General features: G+C 40.0%; 1 protein-coding gene across 1 annotated transcript in view; it reads right to left on the minus strand.

The window, feature by feature from the left end:
- The window catches only part of LOC139719147 (ribonuclease H2 subunit A-like), a 14,653-nt gene extending 9,078 nt beyond the window's left edge, over positions 1-5,575 (minus strand). The window contains exons 1-2 of the mRNA XM_071630581.1: positions 5,380-5,575; positions 229-300 (exon numbers count right to left, since the gene is read on the minus strand). Coding sequence (XP_071486682.1) covers positions 229-300; positions 5,380-5,575 — 268 coding nt within the window. The remainder of the gene's footprint in view (positions 1-228; positions 301-5,379) is intronic.
- Between the last annotated feature and the right edge of the window lie 4,595 nt (positions 5,576-10,170).

The raw sequence follows: 10,170 nt of genomic DNA on the forward strand, positions 1-10,170 counted from the left end.
ATTTCGTGCAACCAATAACTAGCACGAAAATAAACACATGCAAATATTTGCCTGCTATATATACCTCTATGTAATGTCTTCATTCCGCAGAATTAAAAACACGCAAAATTCATCTTACTTGGTAGAGCACGAAAAATTACTCGCGCGAAAACATCCTCTTTTACAGTATTTCTAAACATTCTTGGTAGCGTAACTACTTGGTAGGATAGATCACAGCTGATAGTTTACCTGCAAAACCCAGCTCTCCGAGCTCCTTCTTCCATGACACAGGACAAAAGCTGGTTCCATATACCATTGGCCCTGAATAAGATCATAGATCAGGAGAAAAAAAAAACAAATACAAACATCAGAGGAGGCCAGAATGAAGCAAACATAGGTGCACTGAAAGAAAAACACAAAATCTAAAACATAAACCCAATGAGAGCGATGTAATTGAAAACTGGCTAATCTTATGACAATATCTTCTTATGTGTGAAGGAGTCTAAACAACAGCATACCACTTTGTGACAGTCAATTCTTCAAAGAAAATTCAGTGCATGACTTCATGAGTTTGTGAAGATGTTTTAAAACAGGATTAACAGCATTGGTTGTTTTATATCTGATCATCTGGATATAGAACTCAGCATGCCGTCTAAAAAGGGTAAAATACAGAGGCATGCCATACATCCTGCAGGTTTTAGTTTCCTGAACGTTATATTTTTATGAACAATAAAATGATAAAATATGAAATTTATCTATGTTGTACTTGTGACTTTTGTCATCATACCGTTTTTACATGCAGGGCTCAACATTAGTGGTGGCCTGGGGCCATTAAAATTTGATGTCTGATCACCAAATTTCCCCCCCCCCAAAAAAAAAAAAAAAAAAAAAAGCTACATGTATCTTTTGGTGGCTCAATCAGGTACCGGTACTTGAGATTAAAACTGGATGGCAGGTTTCAGTTTATTTCGGGACACTAGATTTCTCTCTGGGCCACTAAAATGTCAGATTTGAAGATTTCAGTGGCCCAAACAGCCCATCAGAGCTACAGTGAAAAAAAGTTTTCAAAATAGTAGGGTTAAGCCCTGTATATTATGTCAGAAAAAAAAGAAAGTAAGAGGCTAAAATAGCATCAGAGACTGGCAGCATTATATAACCTACCTCAAGCTTCCAGCTTTCATAAAACTGAAGTGGTTGAAGTATCGGCACCAGCACCAAGGTTCGACCTCCCGTATCGTACCCCATGCCATGCACATGCCCATGGCCATGGTTTGCCCATGCTCAAAAGCACATATAGGTTTCTACATGTATCAGGCGGTCTAATTTTGGAGGGCATTTAGTATACCAGTAGATCTACTTGTATAGACTATATAATTCAATTAAATGGACGGCTTGCATAACCATGAACGAAAGGTTTTGAATTTCAATTTAAAAAAAAAAATCAGCACATATACCACTTAGGCCCTATCAGTGATCAGCACAACTAAATTTTACAATTGATCATTCATGCCATGGCATGGGCATGGCAGAATGCCTCCTCAAGCTCTGCCTAGCGTAGACAGAAAGATCCGTCTGTCCGGAGGACTCTTTTATATTTTGCCATTAACGCTGTCCTCCGTAGACAGACGGAAGGTACCAGTACCCATTGCTGTGTGGATATTCTTAACCACTGTCTCTATGGAAGATTGGGTGAGGTACCTCACCCTTCTCGATTGCGTCTAATTCACGGCCCTAGGTCGGCAAATTTAAGCTTGTATAGTTAAATCAACTATTCAAGAATAGACTAGAGTAACTGCGTCAGTAAGCGGCCATGCAGCCGTTCGCGGCAGGTACAACATACACGGTAATATACAGCTAAACACAGCATTGCACTGTTACATGCACACTACACAACACACTAACAATCAACAAAAACCAACCGATAAAATGGGCACGATCTCCGACGAAAGTGAAATTTTCTCACCTAAATGACAACATATCGCATCCAAAATAAGATTTTCGGTACTTCTTAACATAACAATTAAGAAATAATGGTCCAAGAAACTTGATTTTTTTGTCGTTTTCCCAATGCTCATGGATTTTGAAAACATATCCTCACATAAAATCGAACTTTTGCGAGCCGATGTGGGCCGCCATTTTTGTTCGGAAAGTGGATGTTACCATCGAAAAAATTCAGAAAAACATGAGAAAGACATCAACAAAACCGCCAGAATTGCGATCTTGTTTGCGGCCAATGCATGTGCGCCCGCTATTTTCACGTGCTTTCGCAATGGGAATTGGCGCTTACGCAATGTTCGCGAGACATGTGAAGGCGTTCAGCTAAAGATCGCGGAGCACGCGCGTATTGCATAGGGATTGTACATCGTGCCGCAAGAAGAAATACTATGTTGCATATCGCCCTTATCGGCGAAAATTGTGCCGGGTTTTGCCCTGGTAAATCATAAAAACTGCGTTGGTCAATGATAAATTTCTTTCATGAAAACAATTGCGTTAATGAATAATCTTGTCTATGATATACGAAATGCTTGAAAATAATTTGCCTGATTTGTTTACAAGTTGGAAAAACCCTTAACAATGCTTAAACTGCCGCAAACGGGATATTTTACTCTACACTCACCAGATTAATGAATAATCCAACATTTCGGTAGAATTTTCAACGTAAAACACACATCAACCAGCCCGTCGCGTCGTCACGTTCAAACTGCAGAAACATACAGTATGAATCTATTAGCCAATCACATGCGAGGTAGTTTCTACATGTTTTTTTTTTTACTAAACACGTACCTCGCATGTGATTGGTTTACAGATTCAAAATGGCGACTTACTGCTAGCGAACGGCGATGTTGCGATATGGATAAAATTTCTGTATTATAACCGAGTTACTGTATTTCGATTGCACAATGTGAGAAATTAATCCCAAATATTGCTGCATAATGTGTCATGTCATGTCAAACTTGTTTGAATGTAAAAAAGCTGTATGAAATTTGGTTTATCGTAACGTTTGATCTGTGCGCGTTGCTCCACACAGGAGCTCAGTTCGGGAAACCCACTCACAAGGGGGGCCCCTCCTTATAAGTAACCCGTCCCCCTTATAAGTAACCCCGTCCCCCTTATAAGTAACCCCCGGGGCACCCCTTATAAGGAGTCTCCACGCTTTTTTGCAATGCAACGCGAAAATGAAAGGACTGCGGCAATTCGCTTGATTATGTCCATAAAGCTTCACAAGTTTCCTAGTTACTCACGAAATTTGAGCAAAATCGGTTTGAGGCATCATATCTAAAATCATGGATTTAAATGCGATGTCCAACGACCCATGCAAATGCTGAAATGCGAGCGATTACTGGCGTGAGTGTCGCCAGGCGCGGCGGCACGGCAATGCTTGAGTGCAGACGAGAGAGTCTCCGTACTCAGTCGCCACGTCTGCACTCAAGCATTGCCGTGCCGCCGCGCCTGGCGACACTCACGCCAGTAATCACTCGCATTTCAGCATTCGCATGGGTCGTTGGACATCGCATTTAAATCCATGATTTTAGATATGATGCCTCAAACCGATTTTGCTCAAATTTCATGAGTAACTAGGAAACTTGTGAAGCTTTATGGACATAATCAAGCGAATTGCCGCAGTCCTTTCATTTTCGCGTTGCATTGCAAAAAAGCGTGGAGACTCCTTATGCACTTGTCAATGTAATGACTCACCCCACTACCCCCGGACATGGGTGCGTCATTTCCTCGTTTGGTCCGTCAAATTTGTGACCCAGGTGTGCGTCATTTTACCAGCTATGTCCGTCAAATTTTTGACCGAGAGGTGCGTCAAAATCCCATCATTGTCGTCAAATTTTTGACCGAGGGGTGCGTCATGGTACGTCACTTGGCTATGGAAAATAACACGCATTATTCTGAACCGAGGGGTGCGTCATGGTATGCACTTGGCTATGGAAAACTGCACGCATTTTTGCACGCTACCAGTACCGGATACACGTACGTACCGCGAGTGAATTTACAGTGAGCGCGATCCCGCGGCAAGTGAAAATCAAAGTCGGGAAGCGTTTTGGAGTAGGCCTAAGAGGGAAAAATGCTTGCCCGAATCTGGCAAGCAAATGACTCTCCTTTCTCCTCACATTTTCTTTCCAACAAACTCATGAAATCACGCATACTCAATCTCAAGCCAGACTGTTTAGCGATATAACGATTTCAACCTCACAGTACTAAATAGTAAGGCAGGCAAATCAAAGATCGTATACGGAATTCCGAATACGATTTCTGGTATACCGTTGTGTGGTGCGTACTGCGCGTACCTGCAGTATAGCAGGCAAGTCGAGTGTTCGTGGTGCGCGACTCGCTCGCTAACGCTGTGCAATTCGCAAGTGAGCAGCGTGCTCGTTATTCCTCATCGAACGTACATCGTCCATGTGTTGCATTCAACCGGACTAGAAATGGCCGCGCACATACAGCGCATCTGCAGACAAGTCATGTATGGCCAGGTGATCATGGATTTCATGCACACGTGCCTACTAGTATACATTCGGAATATCGTAGCAGCAGAGTGATGTACGGTGAATGACGGTACGGTGCTTACAGGGCCAGGGTAAGGGAAACTTGCCGAAACTTTGACAAATTGTGTTTACGAACCGAAAGAAAATGAAATTGCTTGAATAAAGCGTATGCAAAAATCCTTTCAGTATTTACGGGGGTGCGTCACATGTACCGAGGATGTCCGTCAAAAAAGTGACCTAGGTGTTCGTCAAAAACCCCGTGTTGTCCGTCGAAAAAGTGACTGTGGTGTTCGTCAAAAACCCCGTGTGGTCCGTCAAAAAGTGACTGTGGGGGTGCGTCAAAAACCCCGTGTGGTCAGTCAAAAAATGACCATGACGCACCCATGTCCGGGGGTAGTGGGGTGCGTCATTACATTGACAAGTGCATTATAAGGGGTGCCCCGGGGGTTACTTATAAGGGGGACGGGTTACTTATAAGGAGGGGCCCCCCTTGTGAGTGGGTTTCCCGAACTGAGCTGGGATCATTGACTTCGGTCTGTATACGGAGGGGATCCATGAAGCCAGACGCAGTCTCCGCGGAACATTCCGCGACAGACAGATACAGACCGATCTTTCGGTCAGTGCCTAGCGCTACACAATTGTACTTGTAGCTGGCTCGAGCTCTGTCTCTGTCATAATTACATCATACTCGATAAGACAGCTGCACAGAAGCTAGCTCCTATTCATCATCATTGTTATTCGCACTATTTTCCTTTCATAAATCTATACAGTACGTGTATAAATTTATTTAATAAATTCAGACCTGGTGTAAAGTGGTGGCTTGTCACAGCCACCACCTATTATACCTGCACCTACTGCTATAGATGGGACTGAAGTATTGGGCAGCTGTCATAGACATTCGACTTACCAAGCACTGGGCCCCTTCCAGCTTCGTCAATCCCAAAGCAGCATGGCTCGTCTTTGCAGATTTGCGGGATGGTTGATTCGACAAAGGTGTTGAAACTGCTATTCTTCTCGAATTCCGTCAGATCAATCTGCGCCATTTTCTCTTGATCTTCGATGCTTTCAGGAGATTCCATCCCATTTTCTTGGCTCTCCTCCATGTTGACATCTGACATTTTCAATAATTTCAATATTGCCGCGCGCGCGCCCGCGCTACCTATCTACCCCTATAAACTATTCCATTGATATCGACTGATGAGATCTCGAGCTGAGAGCTGACGAGACGCGGCGAGCGATGACGCCGCTACTGCGCCAACGCGTGCGCCAAAAAGTGAAGAGACATTCTCGCCTTCACGCAGTATGCAAGTCTTCGCCAAATTTCTTGTGATGACATAAATTCAGGGGAAATATTCACAGAGCATGATTTGAAAATGGGTTTGTGAGGGAACAAAGTGATAGTTGCTGAACACAGCAATCCTTTTGAGCTCGGGACAAAAAAAAAAAAAAACCGATTGGAAAACTGGGTGGGAAATTTGTAATGGATGTAGGCCTAATGAATAAAGTGACCTATTGAAAAGTTCTGCCAAAAACACACACACACACACACACAAAACAAAACAAGCAAACTAACTAACATTCCACAACTTTTTTTTTTCTTTTGCCAGACTGTTATCATTTGTTTTCACTGTTCTGCATGTTTGACTTCACTTTTCTCATTGTAATAAACGTTGAAAAGCATACATTTGTAGCAGGGTGCTGGAATTTGCAGATTTTTCTTTTCTTTTCTTTTTTGCCTGCTTCTTTTGGCTTTATTTTCCCTTTCTTCTTCACTTTCCTATGCTCAGCTTTTTTTTCCTCTCTGGTACTGCATTAGACAAAAGTTAGACTCATTTGACTGCATGATTTTGAATGATCTGCCTGATAAATTTCCTAGGGCTATATAGTTTTGCTTTGGTGACACAATAATAATGTGATTTCGGTTACTCTGTAAAATTATCATATGCATGTATATATACATACATACATATATATATATATATATATATATATGAAGAGTTTGTTCGCAAAAACCGATAAGTCCATATTTGCCAAATGGAGATTTTTGCGATTAAAGGTCAAGAAAAATAAAGAGAATAATAAGAAAATTTCTGCTTCTTTTGACCATAACTTCAAAAATGTACCTTTATTATTATGTAGTGACCAATGTATCATTTAAAAGGTATTATTTTAATCTTTTCATTTTTTGAGTGCATAGGGACATTATCATTATGTGTTATGCGCTATATAAGCACTGTCAATTATTATTATTATTATTATTATTTTGTACTTTATGACAGAGAGCATAATTCAGAATCTTCAAAAATGGACTTATCGGTTTTTGCGAACAAACTCTTCATATATATATATATATATATATATATACATATATATATATATATATATATATATATACAATGTATATATATTTAACTTCACCCAGTCATTAATAAACGGACTTGTATTCAGCTGGAGGAGCACCTAAGGCACTTGAGGCAGTATGCGAATGGAATGAAATCGAGAGACTCACATTTATTTCCCTTGTCTTTCTCTTTATTCATAGTAGCCCTACTAACTTAGGATGGAAGGATTGTCGCTCAGAAGTAGTGAAATGTCAACGTTTGAAAGCATTGTCCTGGTATAATTTTGTCCTCAATGGCTTGTCGATCTTAAAGGGATGGTATATACGCGGTTGCCATGGGGCTTCAGGTTTCCAACATTTTTTTTTTTTTTTTTTTTAATGAGGAGGCTGAGATATCCAAAACAAAGTGATCCTAGTCAATGGTTGGACCTATCTTTTATTTAGCCATTTCAAAACCAATTTTCATCAAATAAACTTTGAATTCCTCTTAGAATTGTATGCTCGTTAACAATCGAAGTGGCTTCCATAAGATGAGTATCTCGCAAAAAAAAAAAAAAAGTTAAAAGTTGAATCCTCACCTAAACTAATACTATACCACCCTGGGGGGGGGGGGGGGGGGTAGGCCTAGTTGTCTGACTTTAAAGCCACCACACCATTTTTGTGCCAATCGACACTCGGAGCACACAGGGTTAAAAGACGGAAGTTATCAACAACCCAAGTTGGTCCTTTAATTGTAATTTTTCAGAACTTCTATTGCGCATCTCCCTTGTGAGGGCGCTTTTTGTCTATACGGCACACTGATACGGCACTGCTCGACCATACATTGTACGTAATATAAATTATATATATATATATATATATATATATATATATATATATATATATATATATTATATATATATATATATATTATATATATGTGATATAAATTATATGTATAATAATAATAATAATAATAATAACAATAATGAAGTCTTGTATAGCGCCGATATCCGCCAAGTCAGGCGCTCATGGCACTTGCTCCAAAATAAATACATAATTCAGCTTAAATTTCATGGGTGCACCGCTTGTGATATGATAGTTAAAATTTTAAAAAAATAGTTCCAGGAAGTAATTGTCTCCAAATGTGTAAACACACATTCTTACACATTGGCTAGTTTTTCAATTTGAAGAGATGAGAGATGGGAAGAAGAAGATTATATATAATATATATATATATATATATATATATATATATATATATATATCTTCGTTTACAGTTATCTCTTTCTCCTTTTTTCTCTTTCTGATATTGTCTATTGTAATGAACAACCATCTCAAGGGACATTATGGCTGTCTGTGTAAAACAAAAACATACCTAGAAATGACTTTCGAGTGGACGCTTCTCCTCTGTTTTCATAGCTCCTCCCGTCATCATCACAGCTATCATCAAAATGATCGTCATCTTTTTTTTTATCATCTTCTGTTTCCTTTATTCAGTGTGCAACTGCAACTGCTACAGTATACAAATTTACTTTTCTTTGAAGGTTTCTGGTTAAAACTATGGGCAGAGGTGACTCCAAAAGAACTAGTGTTTTCACTGAGGGGCGCAGTCCCGAAGTGAATAGTTCTTTTGGAGGCACCGAGGCCTATTGTTTGAACAAGAAACTCGAAATTACGCAAAGTACATTAATTGTTTTATATTTTGCATTCAAACTTGAAAAAAAGATAAACAAAAGAAGTGGAAATGGGGGAAATGCGAAGCGAGAAGTCGTACAGTGTGTTGGATGCGATGTTGTGAAGGGACGAAGCAGTGCACGATGTCAGAGCTGTAAGAATCTTCAGCTTATTGAAGGAGGCAGACTTGATAACCAGAAGGAGAAAAACTGCGTTGTGAAAAATATCACAACTAGAAAAGCACTCGGAGAGCACATACCTCCGCCAAGCCAACAACTCATTTCCACCCTTACACGCATGCAATTTCCCAAAATAGAAGCCTTTTGTTTGCGTCATTGCACGGCGCCTTGCCCGAGCAGAGCGCGCGCTTTAGTGCGCGTACGTAAACCTCCAGTACGCCCAGCGTGAACCCCAAGTTCCTGGACCTTACATTTTATGCTAAAAGATGAAAAACCCTTCAAAAAATCCACAAAAATTCCCGGATCACTACCAAAATTGAATGAGGTGTTCTTTGTGTCAATATCGATCTTTTATGCAAGTTTGATTTTAATCCGTAGACACAACTTTTGAGTTATTTTGCAAACTGACAAACCAACGCCACAGCTTACAAAACGTTGGGACCTATCTTCCAAGAACCTCATCCACAAAGTGGAAATGGTCCAGAGAAGAGCTGCGAGATTCAATTTGAATCGCTACCATAACACCTCAAATGTCACCAAAATGCTGCAAGAACCTCCCTGATTGGACCACTCTGGAACAGCGCAGAGAAAAATGACAGGCTAATCATGATGTACAAAATACACAATGATCTTACTCATTTTTCAGCACAGGACTATAGCATCAAACAGGTTACTCAATATGGACGAGAGCCGCGAAACCACATTCCTATCAGGTACCATACTCGAGAACTGAATCGCATCGTCATTCGTTCATTCCAAGAACTGAGCTGAACTGTAAAGAGCTGGAATTCCCTGTCGTCAGAAATTGTTTCAGCGCTATCTATAGGATCATTCCGTAACCGACTAACGGTTGATCACAGTGGCTAGTTATTTTCTTCAAATTTGTTATGTACTTGTAGATATCTGTAAATAAACTGTATTATAATGTAAACAGCATAGTCTGCAAGAATCTTCAGCCTATTGAAGGAGGCAGACTTAATCAGAAGAAGAACGCCGAGGTGATGAAATTTTACATTTTAGAGTGAAGCAATGCCAAATGTCAGAATTGCTTTATGACATCACAATTGTATTGTTATAAATTGATACATTTCACAGAGTGACGACGGTATGAAGCAGTGCGCACTGTCAAAATTGCTTTGTGCCGTCACAATTGTCTTGTTAGAAATACTAGTATTGTTTCATTTTCACAGGAGTGATATGACGCGGTGCAGTGCGCGATATCAGATTTGCTTTGTGATGTCACAATTGTTTGTTAAAATTGTTACATTTCACAGGAGTTACGGTACAAAGCTGCCCACAATTTTAGAATTGCTTTTTGACATCATTTTGCAAAATGTCGGCATAGAGTTGACGTCATTTTGCAAATACAATACACATGTAGCACACCATGCAGTGTCAAACATGCCAACTTTCTTTCATAGCTGGAAATACCTATAAACACGTGAAGCTCTTTCATCCAATCACTAGAGGATAGAATTTTTTTATCTAAAATGTTATAAGCCCCATTCTTTTTAATTAAAAA

Source organism: Diadema antillarum, unplaced genomic scaffold, assembly GCF_040938485.1.
Source record: "Diadema antillarum isolate AM-2024a unplaced genomic scaffold, OU_Dant_1.0 scf00000105, whole genome shotgun sequence".
NCBI lineage: Eukaryota > Metazoa > Echinodermata > Echinoidea > Diadematoida > Diadematidae > Diadema > Diadema antillarum.